Source organism: Cydia pomonella, chromosome 24, assembly GCF_033807575.1.
Source record: "Cydia pomonella isolate Wapato2018A chromosome 24, ilCydPomo1, whole genome shotgun sequence".
Lineage (NCBI taxonomy): Eukaryota > Metazoa > Arthropoda > Insecta > Lepidoptera > Tortricidae > Cydia > Cydia pomonella.
The window spans coordinates 2,240,632-2,264,748 of record NC_084726.1 but is presented as its reverse complement, the minus strand read 5'-3'; the positions used below and the strand labels follow the sequence as shown (position 1 = coordinate 2,264,748).

Genomic DNA, 24,117 nt, shown 5'->3' with positions numbered 1-24,117 from the left:
TCAGGATCGTAGCAAGTGGAAATGCGTGCCCTGCCTACTCCTCCGGGAAATAGGCGTGATTATATGTATGTACCTTTGGCAGTAATCTGATTAGACTGGAAGTTTCCTTGGCTCGTCGGTGGCAGAATGTACAAGCCCGTCTGAGGTGACACCCGTGGGACCTGCAGAGGAAAAACAATCAAAAAAATATATAAAAAAGTGCGGTCGAAGGCTAAAGCGTTGGTTGGTTGATTGAATGTGCAGCTCGTGAAATACGGCGTTGCATGAATAAAAGATTTCCTTTGGCATGATGGGTCAAGGATGGATTTAAGAAGTGGAGTCACCAAGATTTCTGATGTAAAATTTTAGGAGGGGGGGGGGGGGACATTTAACTTTATAACCTCCTTTTTAGTATTTGTTGATAATAGCGGCAACAGAAATACATCATCTGTGAAAATTTCAACTGTCTAACTATCACGGTTCATGAGATGCAGCCTGGTGACAGACGGACGGACAGCGGAGTCTATGCAACAAAAAAAATGTTTTATTTTTTGTTTTGCAGATATTGAAAAAAAAGGAAAGCCTATAAATCTAGTCTTTAATTGTGTCAATAACATACTCAAAAATCATGGAGAATTGAAAATATTTAGAAGTGGAAAAATATTTTCTCTTTTTTAGGGTTCCGTAGCCAAATGGCAAAAAACGGAACCCTTATAAATTCGTCATGTCCGTCTGTCTGTCCGATTATGTCACCGGCACTTTTTTCCGAAACTTTAAGAGCTACTGTTCAAACTTGGTAAGCAAAAATAGAATAAAAAAAACCAAAAATTTTGGGGGTTCCCCATACTTAAACTGAAACTCAAAAAATCTTTTATCATCAAACCCATACGTGTGGGGTATCTACGGATAGGTCTTTAAAAATGATATTGAGGTTTCTAATATCATTTTTTTCTAAACTGAATAGTTTGCGCGAGAGACACTTCCAAAGTGGTAAAATGTGTCCCCCCCCCCCCCCCGTAACTTCTAAAATAACAGAATGAAAAATCTAAAAAAAAATATATGATATACATTGCCATGCAAACTTCCACCGAAAATTGGTTTGAACGAGATCTAGCAAGTAGTTTTTTTTTTATACGTCATAAATGTACGGAAACCTTCATGGGCGAGTCCGACTCGCACTTGGCCGCTTTTTTTATATACAATCACGTGCTGTACTACCCTCTTAAATAACAATTTTTATTTAAGGAAAAATTATATCCCTCGCTAATTTGCTTAAAAAAAGGTTGAGAAAGCCAGCAAAGGAAAATAAAAATTAACGCTATTAAAAATACTTTTATAAAGAAATTAACTTCAAAGGCGACATCAAAGGATACCGAGAATGTTTCTGCGTTTTTCCTCTTTTTCCTTGTGATTTTAACATAGAGCAACTCTCGTAGATACTGCATTATAAAACGTGTTTCAACACACGCTGCTGCTACGGTGCAGTTTATAATACATGAAGATGTATTAATTTTTGGAGGATGATGGCAATCGATTCTACTTCCCGTAAGATTGAAATGTTTCTAATAGACCTAATATCTATTGTACCCCAGAAAATTCTAAATTTCTAAAGTAAATGTGGCGCGCGCAACTCCAGCAAAAACACCCTGTACAAAAACCGCACGTTTTTCGCGTTATAATGTTATAAGGAATCTGTTAAAAGTTTTTGTTTTATATACATTAGGACCATAAAATAATATGTTAGGTAAAATGTTACGTTTTTATTTTAATATCTTCACAACAATTTGCGTATTTCATATTTCTCGATTCATTTCGTGTTGTTGAACGTATTTATTGAACAAATATAAGAAATCTATGAAAAGGGACCTTATTGTCGATGGCGCGTTCGCCGTCATAAACGATGCTCCGATACAAATACAACGCTGCGCGACGCAGTGCGGCGTAAGCGCCATCGACAATAAGGTCCCTTTTCATAGATAATGCCATATATTAGAATAAAATTTTACTCCAGTAACCCATTGTTTCATCTAGGAGATAGTGATCTATAGGTGGATTTTAACTATACCCTTTTGTAATTTAATGTGGTAAGGCAAAGACCTTTACGCTATGATCTCTCTTAATAATTTTAAAAATAACAAGGCACACTTTGATGTAACGTAGAATTTTATTTTATTTTATAGTAAGAGACCTCACTAGTCGCGTTCAGTACCCCTAGTGTAAATTGTATCGACATCATAACGTGACGAACGCGTTTGCGTTTAGTCTCATTTTGTATAGGATTTTGAGTTTCCAAAACGTCCCGCTTGGCGCGCTCTTTCTAAATCCAATACATAGTCATAGTCATAGTCATAGTATCTTTATTCATGAACAATACAGAATTGTGTTTGAATATATGTACATAAAGTGAAAAACATGAGAAAAACAACAACAAAGAACTTATCAAATGTAGGTACCTACAAGTAAACAAATAAATATCAATCTAAAAATACGGCAACATTTAAATACTAAATAATAACAAGAGAAACAATACTTAAGACTTAAACAACATTAAACACTTCATCTACCGTATAAAAACATCCTCTCAACAAAAACTGTTTCAATTTGTGTTTGAAGATATTATACTTTGAAATTGTTTTAAGCTCTTCAGGTAATTTGTTAAATAATTTAACAGCCTGGTGTCTTGTACAGTGCTCCTCTACTTTCGATAATGGACGGAAGTTAACTTTTATATTTTTGGTGCGCGACACTTTGCGCATCTCCTGTTCTTCATCAGTTTCAAATCTAGAGCTATGTTTAACGAGATCCGTGAGTAATATAAGCACATATAAACTAGGCACCGTAAGGATACCAAGTTTTTGAAAATATTGCCTGCAAGATGTCCTTTGTGGGATGCGAAACATGATTCTAATAGCTCTTTTTTGAGAAATAAGAGCTCTATTGATGTTATACTGGAAGCTGTTTCCCCATAGCATAATACTGTATCTCAATTTAGCCTCTATTAGCGCATAATAAACTATTTTAAGATGGTCTATGTCAATTTCATCTCTGAGGGTTCTCAGGGCATAGCATGCTGAACTAACTGCGTTCTCAATAGCATCCAGCTCCTGTATCCAATTTAACTTAAAATCGAGACGTATACCGAGAAATTTTACACTATCAACTATTGCTACGGAGGTTCCATTTAAAGCGATTTGAAGCTTGTCAGTTTTTTTAGAGTTTTGATTAAATAGCATTATTTGAGTCTTATCTGTATTTAGGCATAGATTATTAAGAGTAAACCATTCGTAAAATGAAGATAATGCAAGATTGACTAATTCATTGAGCTCTATTATGTGATCAGCATGAATCACTGCATTCGTATCATCAGCATACATTATTAAGTTGCAATTTGGTACTACATTTGAGATAAATTTGACAAGATCATTTGTAAACATAATGAAAAATACAGGACCTAAGATGGACCCCTGCGGCACACCTCGTCTTATTTTCACTGGTGCAGACTTAAAGGATTTTACGCAACCATTTTTTATATCTTTTATTTCTACGTACTGGATACGGTTTTCAAGATAATTACGTAAGAGTCCGTAAGCTTTGCCCCTCACTCCATAAAAATCCAGTTTTTTCAGTAGCAGATCATGGTCTACTGTATCAAAGGCAGAACTAAGGTCTAAAAATAAGCCTACTACTCTCTTTTTATTGTGGATTTTTGATATGACATCATCAATCAAGTAATTAATAGCATCTATAGTGCCTATGTTCTTTTGGAAGCCAAATTGCCTTGGATTAATTATGCTATTGTATTGTAGGTGTTGCAGAAGGCGGGTTTTAATAAGCTTTTCGAAAATCTTTGACAAAACTGGAAGAAGTGATATGGGTCTGTAGTTTTTCGGATCTGTTTTTTGGCCTTTTTTGTATACAGGCACAACTTTGGCTACTTTTAACTGATCAGGGAAGATAGATTCATCATAACATTGGTTAAAAAACTGTGCTAAAGGTTCTGAGAGAAGACCGATAGTCTGTTTAATAACAAAAATTGGCATTTCATCAACGCCATAGGATTTTTTATTTTCCATGGCTTGCACGGTCTTTGTAACTTCAAACGGTGCAATCGGCCACCACAGCATATCGTTATAGCAGATTTCATTGTGATGTTGTAAGAAGTTGATTGCGGAGGGCAAATTACCTGTACTTGACGTTTTACTGCAATCAAACTGATCAGATAATAATTCAGCAACATCTTGGGGTTTATGTATAATATTGCTATCGACTTTAAATACTAGTTTATTTTGTTTCGTGCCAGTTGATTTATTTCTATGCCTATTAATAACATTCCAAATACCTTTAATTGATCCTCCTGTTTCATATATATCCCGTTGTACAGCTATTTTTTTTGCATGTCGAATAACTTTTCTGTATAAATTTATGTATTTATCACGGTATGCTAAAATAGAAGAGTCGCAGTATGTTTTGTCTATATTTGTTAATACTCTTTTCATTTTACTAGATATCTTTACACCTTTTGTGATCCATTTTAATTTCTTTTGATCTTTATTATTGATTTTCTTCTTTTTTAAAATGAAATTTAGATGAAACTCTTCCGATATTTTACGAAGAAACCCGTTTATATCCAAATTTGTCCAACATATGTCTGCTAACCTACTTCTAAACGACTCTACAGATTTTTTGTTTAGGTATCTTTTCTCTATTACAGTTTGATCGCCATTGCCTGCTTTTTCTGAATTTAAGGTAAGACTACAGAAAATTGCAGCATGTCCATCTGCTAACCCATTATGTTCAACATATGTTGATATGTCTTGGGGAGAGGGCAAGTTGGTTATAAAGTTATCAACACATGACTGCAAATGGTTACGTTTAAAGGTTATGTCGTTAATAAGATGCTTAAAATTAAAACATTTTAGAAGACTAAGGAAGTCAGACCGTTGCTTTGTATCTTTTAATAAATTGACATTGAAGTCACCACAAATTATTGCTTTTTTATCACAAAGGTAATCTAACAAGAGCTCTAGTTGTTTTATAAATACTTCGAAATTACTGTCTTTGGGACATCTATAGCAGCAAACAATATATACATTCGTTTTGATATCTCTAATTCCACATATTTCAAAGCCGTCTGACACATATATTTTTTTGCATATTTCCATTTCTTGTGTCTCTCTATTTGAAGACGCCATAATAAGTGTACCACCCCTTTTTTTGGTTGGCCTTGTGTTAAATGAGACTAACTTATAATTGGGTAGGGTAAAAGATGAAACAGAGTTTTTATTGAGAAAATGTTCGCTAATACATACATAGTCCATTTGTTTATCCTGTTCGTCAAGGTAAATTTCTAGCTCATTTGTTTTATTTAAGACTCCGCATACATTTTGATGAAATATATTTAAAACGTCTGTATGACTTATCCTGTTAGTTACGAAAAAAAATATCAGAGCTATCACTAAGATTTCGTTGGTTTTTTGCTACCCATCGTATGTTATTGCTCAAATTTTGTATAATATTCCTCATACCAGAGTTGTTTAACCTACCATTGTTCGGTGAAAACATTTCAAAAGTTACATTAAGGTTACAATCATAGATATAGAAACAATCATTGTGGTTCTGTAGGTCGTTAAATAGCAAGTGATTAAAATATTCTACTTTACTATTATAGATAGGTTTGCCATATATGTATGTCGGGCACGCTACAATCAGGTTTGTAAATGTGATATATTTCGCAGTTTCTCTTATTAATTGTACTAGTGCACCAATATCTTGAGTATCTTGAAAATCTTCTCCAATTAGAACAATACAGTAGTCATTCATAGACATACCACATAGTTGACTCTGTATATTCTTGAGCAGCTCTCTTACGCCTCCGCCTGGAGTGATATGATGGCAAACAGAAAGACCTTCGAAGTAGTCATCGTTTCTAATAATGTTTATTATTTTGTTCCTATTGTTATTACTCAAGATAAGCAGTTTATTTTTCTTGGATAAATCATGCTCCTTAGTCTTTGAACTTTCGTCGGCTTGGCTCTCTACGTCTGGCTGTATTGTAACTGTCATCGTAGTTTGACGTTCATGAGTTAACATTTCAGGCCGTAATGCAGTTTGTTCAGTTGTACACTCTAGGATTGCTTCGGTCACTGGTGATTTAGATCTTAACTTATTTTTCTTGATAGGCACAGAAATGACTGGAGATGTTGGTAAAGGCGTAGTTTCATACGAAGTATTTTTGTTAGCTTCATATTTTTTGTGTATCTCAGATATGTCCCTTTTTAAATCGATGTTTTCAGTAAGTAAGTTTGTTATTTTGCAGTTCGCTCGCAGAAGTTGGTCTTTCATGTTATTTAATTCCTTCTTGAGTTCTTTTATTTTCTGCATCTGCATATCTGAGTATTGTAATTTATTGCCATTTATTTTACATGTACCATCCGAATTTTTTGTCAATTTTAATGTGTCATCTAAATCAAAAGCATTATCTTCTACCTCCTTCTTGTGAATAACGGTAATGTCAAGACTGCTACTTCTATTTAAACAGTTTTCTGATTGTAAGAATGAGGTACCTGAGCCGCATTCGTTATTTAAATATTGGAAAGAGTTTTGGACAGGGACATTATACTTCCTTACCGTTTCATTTTCAGGCGAAGAGTGTAGAATTGATGATGGTCGCATCAGTTCCAATTCTGTCATCGGAGTCACAGACGTAGCTGTGGATGTTTGAGGTAATAGTGATGAGTTATTGTACTCAGTCCGCTTTCGACTTTTCGGTGTGCAACCTTTTTTCGCCGGTATCTTGCCCTGTCTACATATTGTACACATCCAAGACTCCTTACGCTCTCGATCCATTAAATTATACAACTTTTCCATGTTTGAACAAGTGAGATCAAAAAAACGCTCACAACGGGAACACATTAGGTAATGTTTTCCTTGGATGTAATTTTCACATCTTGCGCAGATGGGTTTTGCTCTGGATGCCATTTTAATGAGATAAAAAAAAAACAATACCGAAAAAGTTATGTGATACTTCGGGTTCGAACCCACAGACACTGGCAAATTCGGGCTAAGTATAGACTTAGCTTAGCTTAGAGTGGTGCAGGTACTAAAATATAGATGGCGCTGTTGTCATTTTACACTCTTGCGTATGCAGTCTAGCACTAATTTACTAACAGAATCTTGTCTGTGGTAGCGTTTCCTGATTGGTCGGATCATCTATGCTGCTATTGGGTTCAGATTATATGCTCTTTGATTGGGTTGTGGTTTGTTTACATTTTGTGTTTTCATTTAAATTTAAATGTCAAACTGAAGATTAGGTATATGCAACTTACTTTATTATGTTCTAATAAAGTTAGGCTCGACCGGCGTCAGCGGCCGATGTCAGCGTAAGAGGAAATCGAGCCTTAATCTGCACTTTTCAAAGTTTTGCTGTGAGGTCATTGACTTTTGATAGAAGCGATGTTTTAGCGGCAGGAAAACAGTTTAATTGTTATTATTTATAGCAGTAGTTATCAGTAATTATACTAATTATCATCACTTCTAGTTTATAAATGCTTATTTTCACTGTTCTGGATAAATGCACATGGATTGGTGATTTATTTTGAAGAAATAGTTATCAGAGAAGTCACTGGCAATGTAACTAACTTTGGGAACACTTTTTGGTCCGACACTGTAACAGATTTTTGAGATAACACTTGTACTGCACTTGTAAACAATCCTGTACGCCTATATGGCATTTATTTACAATATTTACAAAGTTTTGGCTAAAGGTCATTGACCGTAATAGGTAGCGTCCTTTCGGCGGCAGTTATGCAATTTGAATTTTTTTCGATATTCGCACTAATTGAGAGCAAGAATCTTTGTTTATATATGTATGTAAGCACTATTTTTAATCACTGTAATGAGATAGGTGGAATAATATTATAGTTTTACGTAAAAAGTCACAATTTGAAAGCTTCAAGTAAGGGCACACTATTTGAACTCAGAGCGTCGTAGTAACACTACAGTTTTTTTGAAATAACATTTATTATTATCACTTACAGTTTATTCTATCATTTAAAACACTTTTTTGTCACTTTAATTTAACTTTTACTATTTTTACGAATTAAATAACGCGCGGTTCATAAAGCGCGGCGACAGCAGCGCCATGACGAAATGAGACTAAACGCAAACGCGTACGTCACGTTTCAAAATCGAATTTATTTACACTAGGGGTACAGTAAATGAAATAATTCTGACTTTTGTATTAAATGGAGTAATTTTTCAAAATTATTATTTCGGGTAATTTGTACTTAGTTATAATAAAGGCCGAAAAGTAAAGGTTTCATGATGGTGCTATAGTTAGTATCATTCACGAAGGCGCTTGCCTTGACTCGTAATTACATGTTATTAAAGGTTATATTTGACAAATGTGCGTGACATCCTGGATAGTACGAACTATATAAGTTTAATTTGTGTAGAGTTAGACTAAGATAAGTTGGCAGCGATTTTGGCAGCCTAACCTATAGAAGGTAAGGCTGCCAAAATCTCCATATACCAAAAAGTGTCCGACAAAAAAAAACATAAATAGGTGGCGCTACAATACCTAGAATACTTGAGAAAAAAAACTAATCATAGACAGCGCACTTCACTCCGTCCATAACGCTTAGGTTCTTAGCTACTCTAGCGCTACTCTGGAGATTTGGAACTATTATTTATAGCTGACAGCTGGACACTTTTGCAACAGTTCTGCCTAAGGAGATTCTGTTCCTTGCCTCTACCTTCCATAGCCTAAATGCAAGTGATTTTCAAACGTCAAACTTCTATGATAATTATGACGTTTACTTAACATGCTAACTGCACTATCAAAATCGGTGCCAACTTAGCTTGGTCCAACTCTATAATCTTTTGTCTTAATGTGTCACTTTGACTTACGTGTACGAAAGAAAGGGATAAAACGTAATAACGAGGTACCTGTGGCTGTGCCGAGCTATTGACAGATGATGATGATGCCATAGGACTCGTCAAGGGCTTGGACGATGATGATGATGATGGTGACGTCCCTGATGTTGCTGTAAAAGAAAAAAAATTAAATAAATAAATACTATAAATAATAAATAAAAACTAATAATAATAAATAAAAACTATAGGACATTATTACACAAATTGGCTAAGTCCCACAGTAGGCTATATAAGACTTGTTGTTTTGGCTACTTAGATATCTCAGGAACAAATATCCATGCTCACCACACGAATAAATGCCCTTACCAGGATTTGAACCCGGGACTATCGGCTTCATAGGCAGGAACATTACCCACTAGGCCAGACCGGTCGTCAATAGTACGTAAATAAAAACTATAAATAATAAATAAAAATTATAGGACATTATTACACAAATTGACTAAGTCCCACAGTAGGCTATATAAGACTTGTTGTTTTGGCTACTTAGATATCTCAGGAACAAATATCCATGCTCACCACACGAATAAATGCCCTTACCAGGATTTGAACCCGGGACTATCGGCTTCATAGGCAGGGTCATTACCCACTAGGCCAGACCGGTCGTCAATAGTACGTAAATAAAAACTATAAATAATAAATAAAAATTATAGGACATTATTACACAAATTGACTAAATCCTTCAGTAAGCTCTATAGGGCTCTTAGATAACGATATATATAATTTATAAATACTTAAATAATTAGAAAACAGCCATGACTCAGGAACAAATATCCGTGCACATCACACGAATAAATACCCTTACCAGGACTTGAACCCGGGATCATCGGCTTCATAGGCACTACCCACTAGGCCAGACAGGTCGTCAAATACACGGTAGAATAAACATTTTTAGCATATTAAATTAAGTTTTGACAAAAATATCATTGTTGATATCTAATTTCTCAGCTCGTTGAAAAACGATTGCGATCTGGCCTACGGCCTCCGTTTTCATCAAAACTCTAATTAATTTTTTCTGGTTTTGTTTAGTGGTCTCCATTACCGTGCTTATTTACGGTAAATAAGTTTTTTAACAAAAAAAACACTTTTAATACAAGCTTTATCATTGTACTTTACTTTCGTACGCAATTTTACTAGGCAACCTATTTGCAATGTGAATGTTATTGATTATTAATTTCTTATCACAAATACAACAGATGAGGGTAGAAATTCCTTTTAACGTATCTTCTACTAAATAATTTTAATGAATTTGAATTCTTTATTTAAAACAAAAACATAGATGTCGCTGCTAAATATAACAACAGAGTCCTTGAAATTATCTGTACCTATTTTTTTTAACTCTTTCCAACCAATTGCTCTGAGGTTACCGACGCACTAATAACATACATCATTTGAGCCCAGGACACCATTTAAGCTTAAGGTATCTCAATTGACCCCAATAAAATAGTTGGGAAGTTACCTGAGGTAAATTAGTCCTAACGGTACCATACGGGTTGTTACTATAATTTAGCAGAGGGTCGACTAACTTAAAACTTATATTGTGGCAAACCAATTTTGTCAATGATAGTGAAATTTTTTTTGTGAGGTTGTAATAAAGTATATAAATGGAAATTAAAATACGATGCCTTGTTTAGTTTTAGAATTTATTATTTTTTGCTATTTGTACTTAAAATTCTGAGAGCTTAATTTTGAAAACAAAATAAACAGTTTCATACTTTTTTTGAGAAACAAAATGTAATTACCTATGAAAATCAGGGGACTATTTTACTCATAATCTCTTGTCTGTATAATACACATATTAAATATGATAATTAAGCGTGGTGATCGAATTTTTACTGATTTTCTTGCTTTTTTTCGACATCGATTTTTTCTGCTCTATGCACCACAACCCATGATTTTTTATCACTACAAAAATTTACTGCATTAAACACATAACTTTTAATACAAATGCTCTGAATCAAAGAATTGAAGAACAGTAGATTAGTTTTGTGTTTACCAGGTGGCGGGAGTTGCGGCCATATTGGCTGTGTTCACTTGCGGGACGTATGCTGTTGGATAATTTTATAATAATAATAATGAACTTACCAGGTAAGTGTAAGTTATTCCTAACGGAGTAGTATGGCGGCGGTGCGGGGGTTGCGGCCGGATTGGCTGTGTTCACTTGCGGGACGTATGCTGTTGGATAATTTTATAATAATTATTATGAACTTACCAGGTAAGGGTAAGTTATTCCTAACGGAGTAGTATGGCGGCGGTGCGGGGGTTGCGGCCGGATTGGCTGTGTTCACTTGCGGGACGTATGCTGTTGAATAATTATTTGAAGGTTAATTTATAATATGTATATACCTAATTACAGTTTTGATATAATTTTAAAGTCAAGTTACTGTCTGTATTGGACAGCTAGATGTTAACACAGGTTTTCAAGTTTTATGCATAAGGCAATAAATAAATACATATAAGTTTTAAAACGGACTGAAGTTTTCAGCGTCGGTTCGACAATGCGTGCGGCTCTTATTGAAGCTTCTCGTTATGGAGCGGAATATGTCAAGCAAATTTTCGACTTAAAATACTTGAGTGACCCGTTCTAATCTCCATTCTCTTGTGTATGTCTCACAGAATTTTTGATATAATAAGTTTTTGGCAAACATTTCATTTATGATACAAGCTTTTATCGCTAACTGTACTTTCCACAGGCAACTAATACTCGAGACAATTCTACCAACCCCAAACACAATTCGTTTGCGTTGTTTTATCACAGAGTTCCCATGATCACCTCCTGTCACAATCAACAAATCAGCTCCATGTCATCATAATATTGCATTGTCGTCCGATTTACATACGTTTGCAAAATTTCAGCTCAATCGGAAATCTGGAAGTGGGTCAAATTTAGCTTCCAACATTTGACCCACACTAACTAACATACATACTAACAGTACAAGTTAAATAAAAGCTTGTAAAAGGGTTAGATGTATACTTACAAATGGGGCCGCTCCCTCTTAAATACGGATTGCCGTATGTCGCGGCGTATCTGACGTCCACGCCGCCGCTTAAAGCTCCTTGATTAGCCATCGGGATAACTGTTGATAAAAACGTCTTTTAAATTAAAACACATTGAGAAATCTTCATTGATAATCTCGAACACGCCTTTGTGTTAGAGTGATTGTACAGTTTTTGGTGTCGGATGTTTTTGGGGTTCCAATACTTAAAAACGTTATCTACTTTATATTAGGAAATTAAAAAAAAGGACCAATTGTTACTTCCGTATCATAATCATTTTAGGAAATTTAAATTTAGGAATCTCCAAAAGAAATTGAAGATATAAATGATTGTACAAAATAAGTACCATAAACAAATAGAAAAGAATGTCCCATTTCTAACTTTGACTGGTCAATAAATATATGTAGGTACAGATTCATATTTTCAAATTCAAGCTCATTCAAACCGATTTTCCATCAACCTTTTGAAAGGTTTTCTCCAAGTTGTATAATGTTGATCCCTTGCTTTCCACTGTCTGGATCAGCAAAAACGATCAAAGTCAAATTCTTAATTGAAATCTTTAATACCGTTTTTCGGAAGTCATACCCGTAAGTTAAGAAGTTAAGTGTAAAACTTACCATCAGGCCCAACTAGCCCTCCCAACCTTCCGCAGCTAGCTTGCCTGTTTAAAGACCCGCACTGGGCTGGGTATTCTGTACTTCTAGAGAACGATCCTGTCAGACTGTCAGGCTGGGGAGGAGCGTAGTCTCTGGAATAGTCTACGTATGGTACGTAGCCGTTACTCTGTCCACCCTGGAAGAAAAATCAAAATTAATGACTGTGTAGAAGGATTCCACTCAGAAAAAGATTAAGGTCTAAAATTTGCGGAGCATTGCGAGGGATGACATGAAAATTAGAAAATTAGACAAACAAGCGTATGGCCCGCCTGAATTGATGTTAAACAGCCATTGCAGTTAATGCTTGCAACTCTAGTAAAGTTGCATGCGCATTGCTGACCCTACAAGGTGAAAATGGTTTCACCAAACATTATACCAAATACCTTGCGACATCAAAGAGCCCATGGTCACATGGGCTCTATAGCAGCAAATGAGAATTCATCCAAGATAAACATTTAAATAGATTAGAAGACGGAATGAAAATAATAGCAACAGTAGAGAGTAGGTAGGTATGTAGGTTGTACCAGTGAATATATTGGATCTTATGATCATCGAACTAATCCCGATAAAGCCTCTTCCGCGTAAGGAAAGAATGACAGATGATAGTTTTTTTTTTGTAAAATCCAATGTCTGTACCAATTCTTGGCACCAGGATTCAAAAAGTGGAATCCGGGATCTTTTAGGGTGTAACCAGCTCAGGACCAGGATATATATTTGATGTTCTTTAAAATGTTACCTTGAAATTCAAATGGCTGATGGCCTGATTGAAGTCTCCACTATATCGCTGGTACTTCATCAACTCATTATCAATACCAGGATCTGGTATAGACACTGGGCCGGCCAGCGGTAGACCTAGGTTTGTTGTCAGCTGGAGGTTTGAATGGAACTCTGTGTCAGATCCGTTTGATGCGTCCTGTGAACATTTTAAAGGTTAATTCTTTCTTAAACATTGCTACCCTTGGACCATTGTTAAAGGAAATGGTTTAATTCAATGGTTCATATTGACTATTCATTGGTGGCAATATCATTGAACTTAGTGTAGCATACCTAGTTTGGAGATAGCAATCAGTTAACAATGAATAGGTAATATTTATAAGATAAACACTCGCTTCAAAAAAATCCTCTCATAGTGATAAGATTTTTTTTTGGGCGAGTGTTTTGTATGTCTTTGAGTCACCTCATCATCATGGCTCAACGTAGCGATATGATAGATGCAGATCTGCGCGAACACTGAGTCAACAATTAGTGAGAAGTAGCAAGGGGCCAAAAAATGTTGCGCAGTCTCGTTAACCCGTCTCATTTTGAGTCGATGAGCTACTTGCTTATCACAGCCAGTTGGACTACTGTCATTTTTCTTACCTCCTTATTCATGAAAGTAATATTTTTTCTTTAGCGGACAAACGTGTTATCAGCTTTTTAACAGATGTTTATGAATAACGCCATTATGCTTACCATTTCACAGCTCCCCTCAACCTGCCGTAACTCCATCTTCAAATCACTGATATTAGAACTCCTATCGCTATCCTTAAATGGGTCGACACTAGCTTTGATATTAGTGATGTCTGGCTTCTTGTCCACGTCTCTCTTGCGATGACACAGCATAACGATCAGCATGATTATTAGGATGACTATGATGGCTGAGGAACCGCTGCTTATTATGAGGATCAGGGGGAGAGATTCTGAAAAAAAAAAACAAATTAGAGAGGAAAAATCAGTCATAAGATAAAATAGATTTTTGGGATCATTCATGCATGGAGAAAAAAGTATTTTTTCGTCCGTCGAACTAAGTTATAAAAAGTGGCTTTATAGCATCATTAAAATAATACCTAGGTTTTCAGAATTTATTTGCAATCGGAATATTTTCTTCAACAACTTTATGTGATTCTTTCTTAACTAAATTTCGCGTTTCAATAGTTTTTGAGTGTAGTTACATACGGTAATCAAGTTGTAAAGCACTTAATTTGTCAATCTGTACTTTATTATCAAAACTAAAAGTGCCATCAACTTAATGAGTCGATAAAAAGCTTCAGTATTTTGTACAACATTTTTTTTCCCTTAATACTTACTGTCAGGTATAAGTCGTATTTCAATACTATCCGAGCCGTACAAATTGGAAACACTACAGTTGTAAGTACCAAAATGCCTTGCATCGCTCTCTCTTATTATTAGAGTTGACTTCGTCTTCCCATCTGTTAAGGTTTCTTCTAAAAATGCGTATTCCTAAAACATGAAATTTATTAAGACGGACTTTATTTTGAAAATACAACAAAATACATTGATACTTGGGGACAACTATAAACAGATTGACTTGACGACGATATAAATACATAAATAATAAATATCTTATAGGATATTATTCCACAAATTGACTAAATCTCACAGTAAGCTCAATAACTTCAATAAGGCTAGTGTTGTGGGTACTTAGACAATGATAAATATAATATATAAATATATATAAAAACTTAAATACATAGAAAATACCCATGACTAAGAAACAAATATACACATATTTACTATAAAAAAATACATACATAGTTAGTAAGTTTCGCAAAGAAAAAAATATAAGTTAAGAATAATCGTGATAATCACACAAAAAATGTCATATCGGGATCTTAACCCAGGTAGTTCAGCTTCAAAAGCATGATCACCTTCAAGAACAATAATAAATTAATATAGGTAGTACTTAAAGTTGTTGAACTGCCTCTAAGCCTCGGTAGTAACACTAGTAACTGACCCTACATTACATTAAATGTCGCTTAGCATAAACTCAAAAAGCATTTTCCCCTTTTGCATACAAACGACTTGTATAAACTGCCTCTATTCAAAACCCCGTAACAGTCCCTAAGACTTAAACCTTAAGTTACCTGGTTATAGAATGAGTTAATTTCATTCCCTCCGAACGACCAGAGCACGTAATCGGGCTTCGGGACAGAGAAGGAGATACATTCTATCCTCACGCTGTCTCCCTCTACGCCGTATTGTGTTTGGTTTGACATTATTTTCGGCGGACCTTTGGAAAAAGTAGTTGTTGAAATTACAGTAGGATTTAACTAAAAGCTTATCTACAAATATTTAAGATGAGGATTAGAATATCGACCAGATTCGATCTTTATGGTACGTCAGATATGCGGTCTAGTACGATATAGAACAATACTTCACTTTTGATACTGACATATCCGATGCATATATCTAGACCTAAAATTTGACGTAACTTAGAATCGGGCCATTTTTCTTAATTTTTTAAAATACCTGTGACTTTCTTAAGCAAGAGGCGGTTATTTATTATAGCGGCATGGATTTGTATTTAAAAAAGTCATGGGTCTTAAAATACAAATAGATATCGCCAAATTGGGAGCTTCTGCCAGAAATTTAAACAAGTATCGTGTACGAGTAGAATACTTTTCATCACAAACTGTTTGTTCCAAAAGTTTTAAAACTCAATTTTTAAATATTTCTCATCATATGTTCTAAATCGGAATTAACATTTAAGCCTGAGGAAGGACCCCCGATGGGTTCTAAACATGTCGCCAATAGCGATGATTAGGCCTTATTTGTTAAAATATTTTAAATTTTCTTAATACCAACACGCCTTCAAAAATAAACTTCTAAAACACTCTTACCACTTTAATATTAAAACTAGCATGACAAACTTTTCTCGAAGTTTTCAAACTGTTGAAAAGACTCAAACTTCATGCATACTAACGCATATGCCTCGCACAGAATACTAAATTATGGCAAATTGATCGGTCGATGTATGAACGAAAGTTCAGAAGTGGGATAGATTAGACAAGCTATTGGGGCTTTGCATGTTGCATTTGGTATAAGACGCCTTTGTAGTCAAGGATGCATGTTAAATCCATTTTGTATTAAAATAGCTTATATATAAAGCTGACGTAAGTTTAGAATAAGTCGCTGACGAACTTTGTCTTTCTGTGTTTTATACCAGCTTAGACTAGTTATAGATATTATACATCTTAACAAGTTAGACTTATTCGACTAAAAACACAGTGAATAATATATTAATAGAACGAGTATTGCCTATTTCTAGGTAAGAAACAAACTGGGTAAGTGAAAATCTAATAAAGTTCAATTTTCTTGTCAAAAACTGCATTCAAGTATTAGACACATTGATCTCGTTTTGATGTCGCTCACAATCAATCACACTATTACTTTTAATTTGTGCGATGTTAAAATGGTCAGTTAAAGTATTACAAATTGTTGTTTCATAATCTTCGCCATTAGTAAAATTTGTATCACATTTGCCGCTTGATACTTTTCTAAACATTTTACTGTCTTAGACGATAACAGACAAGCCACAGTACTGTAGCTAGTAGCTAGCAATACACCGTGTTTTTATTATATCCGTTAATTTCAAGGGTGCATCCCTGAGCTTAAATTAAGTAACTTTCTTAAAGTACGGTATTCTAATTAACTCCATTTCGGAAATAATCAATATTTAATTTTTATCTTATAAGGCCCGTGCGAGCGTGTACACGTGGCTTGGAGCCTGTTTACACATTGATTGCAAATAAACGTAAATACTATCTTGGACGATTGATGTTCAAAATGACGTTGATATGTCAAAGTATTCAATTGTTTCGTTGAGTTAAAAGTAATGCCCGTGTTATAACAACGCTATATGCAACATTTAATTACTTTTTATAAAAATATTTTTTAGGTTTTTCTTTTTAATTTACTATGCCATATAGTTTCCTTAAACTTACTTACCGATACCCCGAAGTTAACGTAATTCAATAAAAACACGAGCCAGTCAGCAGAGTGATGTGTAAAACGTCGGGTAACAACGTAGCAGTTTGTCCTACTTTTAGGTTTATTTATTTATTTAAGTGGAAATAATGTTGGGCAAGTGATATGACATTACGAAACGTATACGAGACAGCTTCAGAATAAAACTTATCCCTGACAAACTGGAAGAAACCCGACTTAGAGAGTATGGTCACATCGTGCAGCGACAACCTGACAATATGACACAGAAAGTGCTGCACATATACCCACCACCGTCGACGTAGCGAGGAAGTCCCCGATAAACATGGAAGGCCACTATAAATTGGGGCTTAACGCCGGCAAAAACACCAGCACGCACGACCCGGGACAGACAGTCCTGGCGAAGAATTACTAGGAGAGCCGACCCCAAATGATGGGATTAAGCATTGAGGCTAGGAAAAGAAGAAGAAGAAGTTTACTGAAACCTTAAACTGCTACAAGGTATATTGCATACCTACTTAAACCGAAAAAATCTTACCTCTAACATAAACCATAGCAGGAGCTTCAATAGACTGATATCCATCCGTACTAGCCTTACACCAATACTGGCCTGCTGTAGCGGCATTCACTGTGACAGTGAGATTAGGTGATTTACCCGCGATCTGTAACAATATTGGAAATTAACTAGCCGTATTGTTATTTACTTGAACGGGACTGAATTGCGTATAACTAAGCTTTTAAAACCGTACAACGTTACAGGTGTGTGTGCACCGACTGACAGCCCTAGTGTGTAAAACGTTCAAATGGATAGACAAGATCAGGTGCGGGTAGTTAAAAAAACTCGCGTGTCGCGTGTCAACTTAAGCCATCTCAGAGTCCAGGAAGACATTGTCATGTAATTTAAAAGCTTTATTATACGCGCAAGTAAGTCCCGTTTAAGTTAATAATAATTTGTGAAAAATAATGCAAATATGTATAAAAAAAAATTTATTTTTTTTGATTAACAGGTTTTTTTTTACTGAGATTACCGACGCTAGAACGCACATTTTTTAATTTGCAAATTTTAGGGGCCTGCTGTAGGCCACGTTCACTGTGACAGTAAGATTAGAAGATTCATCCGCTCTGTAAGAATACTCAAGATTAGAACCCTTGTTTTGTTACGTAGTTAAGGAAATATATAATAGATATAAACTTTTATTAAATGAGATTTGTTAGAATAATGGTTTGAAACGTATTTTAAGAAGTTTTTTTAAATGAAGTGTAGCCATTTTCCTGTTCCTGCTCCGATATTTTTTCTATGTCTGACCATACTAATCAAGATATTCCTTTTGTTAATAATTTATTTTTATACGTATATCACTATTACAGTGTTATACAACGCAATGAAAAAAAAATATAACAACAATAACATTAATTTAAAAAAAATATTTTGAATTGGCTTCATACATTGTTTCATTTACGAAGACGCGTGGTTTGGCTCTATTTATCGCCCTATTAAAAGTAATATTTGACAAAACTGCGCGTCATCGTGAATGACACGATTTATATTCATTAAAAAAAACATAACCAAACTAAAATATGACTAAATTAAAATAAAACTAAAAATGGTCCCTGCGGTAGTAACGAAGACTTGTTAGGCTGATACGTTGACCGAGGAAGCTGCCAGCTCTTCGATCTCCTTTAGTGTTTCTGAGTCTCTTGGGCAGCTTTTTAAAGAGACTCCGAGCATGCCAGAGCCCCACGGACCAAGAGTCTCAAAGTCGAATGGAATAAAATTATACTCAACGTTGAGCTCGAGACCCCGGAATTTTCCGACGTTGGCATTCCCTACCGCCTCTGCCGCCGCCGCTGCTCTCACGAAGGTTCGGTGGAGATGTGACGACGCAAGTGTGCTACACGCGTTGCATCCAAATATCATTTTAAAAATTCTGCGTATAATTTCGATCAGACAAATCTTCAACAGGCACTATCTTTGCCTAATTCCCAGACAGATTTGTACAACAGATACGTCTTTCACACAAATCTGATGGATGGATCATATAGTAAAATGTTTTAATAAAATTCTACTCACCACGACATGTTCTCCTCTATACACAACCCACTCTATCTTCGGAGTTGGGTACCCATCTACGAGGCAGGTCAAAGTGGCCGAGGAACTAGTTTCTGCTTCCACGTCTCTTGGTCTTTGGCGGAATGTGGGGCCGTCTGTGGAAAATGCTAGATTTAGATTACATACTTATTGAGGAATAAAATAAGGAGATTGACAAATCTATACAAACTCGCGTTTCTTTAATATTCAGTGCCATCTTATGGACACACGATGATTTATCATGACCAGAGGTCTAACCGCTGAACAAAATGGACGGAACTGAGACCTGCTTTAACATAACTCAACTTCTATTCGTTATTGCCTGAACTGAGGTTTAAAGTTCAGTGCAAGTTTTTAACACAGTGTGTGAGCAAGAAAGAAAATACGTCATTCAAGTTACGTGTTAGGAAAGGATTCTTAATTGTTTTAGTAAGAAAAATCTGATACTTCTGCTATTTCCAACGTGTTACACAGGGTTCTTTAATAATAATAAAAAAAGACGGTTCTATCGCTGTCGCTGTTAGGTCGCAGTTCACCTAACACGCTTCTCCTCACTTCGCTCGTCGTCACACCTATCTTGTCTCTGTCAAAAGACTATAAGCTATCGTATAAATCTTTTTTAGCCAAATGAATGATTTGGCGAAAGAAATATATTCCAAATGTTGTATGTCATAAGAATAATCTAGTTAACAATTATTCTACCAAGTAAAACGTTGTCATAATGAAAATTTTCCAAATGTTGGTTACCAAAGTAAATCATTCTGCGAAAAGTTTAGTTGACAAGTGAAATTCGGTCAATAAAACTTCGGCGAAAAGGCAGTACACTGTTACAAAGTATTCATATATGGCACAATACACAAGTATTGTGAACGTTATATCTTTGCGTTACATACCAAACTGAGATTCGGTCCAATTTCGGTCAAAATACGTTGTGGGGTGATGCCATTTGAGGCAGGTGCAACGTGTCCAATGTATACGAAATACTTTTACTTATTCAGTGGTATTGTCCAAAACTCTATTAGCTGTGAAATTTGCTGTTAGCAACTTACAGTAAAGATACCACAGATATAAAAACAAAGCGAAAAACTAAAGTCCAGTCGTTAGCTGTTGCAATTTAGCTCTGACACGAATGTTCCGTGACTAACTGTTGTTATTCTCATTATTCCTACTTCCTTAACTGCAATGGTTATTCTGCAGATGTAGCCTTAAGTACACTTATTTAAAATTTCACAATTTTAAGATATGTACGTCAAATATTAGTACATTAATTTATTATTTTATAATTATTATTAAGACTTTATTTCAGACATCACAGATCCATACGTTAGGTACAATATTACTTATCACTATGTTAGTATTGATAAAACAAACAAACAAATTATTGCTTCAATTCAATGAGAATATTTCGCCAGTATTAAGGTATTAGGAGCTTTAAATACGACTAAGATTGTACGGATAGTACAAGACAGTGTACGGTGATTTTATTAACTCTTGTAAACTGATAGCTGGACGCAGTAATACGTGGACTACCGGCCGTTGACTCTGAAATGGTGGTTAAATGCGTTTCAAGGTTAATTCTCCATTCACTGCACACTACCACATTAGTTTACTGAGTAATAAGCTATCGATATTACACTTTAAATAATATTTATGAGTAAATAACAAAGGAATTAATCACGAGGCTAAATATCAAGATGGCGCTCGAACGAGGGCTCGTTTAGAAACGATATGATCGGATATGTCAGCGTTAAGAGTGACGTTTTTGAAAAAAACTTACCGTTTTACAGGTACCTACGTGATTAAGTCCCAGTTTCTAATAATAAATAAATATTATAGGACATTATTACGCAAATTGACTAAGTCCCACAGAAAGCTCAAGAAGGCTTGTTGTGGGTACTCAGACAACGATATAATATATGTGATATATAAATACTTAAATACATAGAAACACCCAAGACTCAGGAACAAATATCCGTGCTCATCACACAAATGAATGCCCATACCAGGATTTGAACACAGAACTATCGGCGTCATAGGCAGGGTCACCCACAAGGCCAGACCGGTCGATAATAATGTGTTAAATTTGTTAAAGTTCATATTAGTGTTTTATTAATATTCTCATTTCTTTATTAATTTTATTTTTCTTTACCTTTTGTGAGAATTTGATGTTTTCTGAAAGAGCTATGGTGAATGGTTTGATATGTACATATATTTTTTTGACAAATTTCTATTAAGAAAAGTAGCTACTGTATGTATTTGCATGATTTCTATAGTAATCTAAATTGTATTTTTTTATTTATTTAATGCATGTTAATTATAAGATGTAATGTTTTGAAAAGGTGTGTCCCGCCGAGTTTCTTGCCGGTCCATATTGGGATACCCTCCTCCAATTAAGGGGGGATTTAAATCTTCTCGGGTCAGAGGTGTAGGGTTAGAGCCGGTGTAGCTGTATTTGACGTTCATAAGCGCATTGTAATATGCCTACTTGAATAATAAACTATCTTTATCTTTATCTGTATCTGGACTAGCGTTGAAAAAATTCGAAAAAATACGGGAAATTTTCCAAACGGCCCGTATTTTTCAAGTTTCTTTCGCAAAAAACGAATAAAGCCGAAATAAGTTTTTGGCAAAAATTTCATTTTTGGTAGAATCTTTTATCGCTGACTGTACTTTTTTTCCACAGGCAACTAATACTCATCGAGACAATTCCAAAAACCCCAAACACAATTAGGTTCCGTTGTTTTATCACAGAGTTCCTATGGCTACCTCCTGTCTCCATCATCAGATCAGCTTGATGGTACCATAATATTGCATTGTCACCCAACTTACATATGTATGCAAATTTTCAGCTTCATCGGAAACAGGTCAAATTTAACTTGCAAAATTTGTCCCATACATACTAACAGGGCAAGTTCAATAAAAGCTTGTACAAAACAAGTTTTTTTTTTAAACTTCTGTATTTTGCAATTATGTACTTAATTAGGAATTTAAACAGGGAGGTTAAGGTTGCACCTCTAATGTGTTAGTTTCTGACATTTTATATAGGTATTTGACACTGTCATCACCCATCAGTGGCATTGTGTATGACGTATTTATTTTTCTGAATAAAACAGGAAAAAATCTAAAATAACAAAATTTGATAATATTCCCGAAAAAAACATTTCTTTTTTTCCGGAATTTTCATCCGTAATTTGGACTTGATTGCTTAAATGCGTGTATAATTTGGAATTTGGAATAATTGCCTAGCTAATGAGATCAAGGTGTCTAGACCTTATTAGAATATTGAAATATCGCTTGTTAAGACTTAATAAGATTATCTCTGATTAAAATCGTTAGATTTATATATCGCTGTTTTGGTTTATATCAAAATTCAAAAAAAAAAATCTGTAAGTAGGCCTCAAGAGCTCTTTTACAAGTCAATACAACATTTATAGTAACATCATATAGTGACATGAAAAATACATAACAACATTTATTTATAAATACAACAGCCAATATCTGGGTAAACATTACATTATAATAATCTTAAAATAAATAATTACTACAATACAATAGAAATGTATAGTCTCTATGGTTAAAAATGCATTAAATCTGGAGATGTAAAAGGTCCCCAATGTCAGAGTACTAATACTAATACGATTTGGAGGTGTAAAGTCTCTCCAAGTGTCAAAATAAAATTTATACTGAATAAATAAATCGTGTCTGGTCTGGACTGTTAAGCGAGCAGTCTCATAAACTAATGCTACAGAATACATAACTAGTATGTACCAAGTCAAGTATACTATACAATATGACAGAGACGTATAGTCTCCACGCTTATTAAGTTTGGAGATGTATAAGGTCTCCACGGTCTGAGAAAGATAATAATACACAATAATAATGACATTAATAAGATTTGGAGGTGTAAAGGTTCTCCAAACGTCAAAGAATGAAAAATAAAAATTGTATGAAATACATGTTTCACGTCAAGACACCGTTAAGCTAACAATCTTAAAACTAGTTCTACAGAATACATCTCATATAAAATTTTAAGGCCGATTTGATTTACGATTTATGAAGCATTTGTGTTGATTTTTAGAAGCGTTGGTGGCATGGCGGTAAATTAAAGATGGCAGGTTCAAAGTTCTAACCCCAAGGTTCGAGCATGCCAATGAAGTTTCTACTTATTTACGAAATATAATTTCTTCTTCCTAGCGTCGTTCCGGAATATTGCCACGGCTCAGAGCCTGAGGTCCGCCTGACAACTAATCCCAAGATTTGGCGTAGGCACTAGTTATTGGTACAAAAAGTATACTATTCGATAATAGAATATTTACTGGACATATTTTGTCCAGTAAATATTCAATTTTTCCGTTTAATTTAGTTTAGTTTTAAGTACATTCTTATTATTGTTTGACATTTAACATATTATTTTCGTTTGACATTATTCTACAATTTTTTTTTAAATTTTTATATTAAAATTAAAACTTATATATAATACATATTTATTCCCGCCAAACTGTAACGTTTATTGGCGAGAGGCGCTCAGTTCTTTATACAATTTAACAACATAACCTATTAAACTTATGATATTAGCATGCTCTCATAGTCTCTACTACATTAAGACAAATCATGCATGAATGCATGCTCCATCTCTTCTTGATTTTCTTCTTGAGATTCATTTGATATTTACAAATAGCTTTCTGTAGAAGAAAATCATAATGAGGAAACCAGACTAAATAGTCCTTATAGATGCGTAGT

The 24,117-nt window shown here is 34.8% G+C and overlaps 1 protein-coding gene across 3 annotated transcripts in view; it reads right to left on the bottom strand.

The window, feature by feature from the left end:
• Positions 1 to 24,117, bottom strand: part of LOC133531036 (irregular chiasm C-roughest protein-like) — a 216,689-nt gene that overhangs the window by 3,732 nt on the left and 188,840 nt on the right. The window contains exons 11-21 of one of the 3 annotated variants that reach the window (XM_061869121.1): positions 19,360 to 19,493; positions 17,827 to 17,950; positions 15,428 to 15,573; positions 14,630 to 14,783; positions 14,016 to 14,242; positions 13,300 to 13,476; positions 12,525 to 12,699; positions 11,889 to 11,987; positions 11,123 to 11,212; positions 8,926 to 9,023; positions 74 to 161 (exon numbers count right to left, since the gene is read on the bottom strand). In XM_061869121.1, the coding sequence (XP_061725105.1) occupies positions 74 to 161; positions 8,926 to 9,023; positions 11,123 to 11,212; positions 11,889 to 11,987; positions 12,525 to 12,699; positions 13,300 to 13,476; positions 14,016 to 14,242; positions 14,630 to 14,783; positions 15,428 to 15,573; positions 17,827 to 17,950; positions 19,360 to 19,493 (1,512 nt within the window). Of the gene's footprint in view, positions 1 to 73; positions 162 to 8,925; positions 9,024 to 10,634; positions 10,959 to 10,995; positions 11,213 to 11,888; positions 11,988 to 12,524; positions 12,700 to 13,299; positions 13,477 to 14,015; positions 14,243 to 14,629; positions 14,784 to 15,427; positions 15,574 to 17,826; positions 17,951 to 19,359; positions 19,494 to 24,117 lie in introns of those variants that run through there. The other 2 variants (XM_061869122.1, XM_061869123.1) reach the window with 2 other exon arrangements.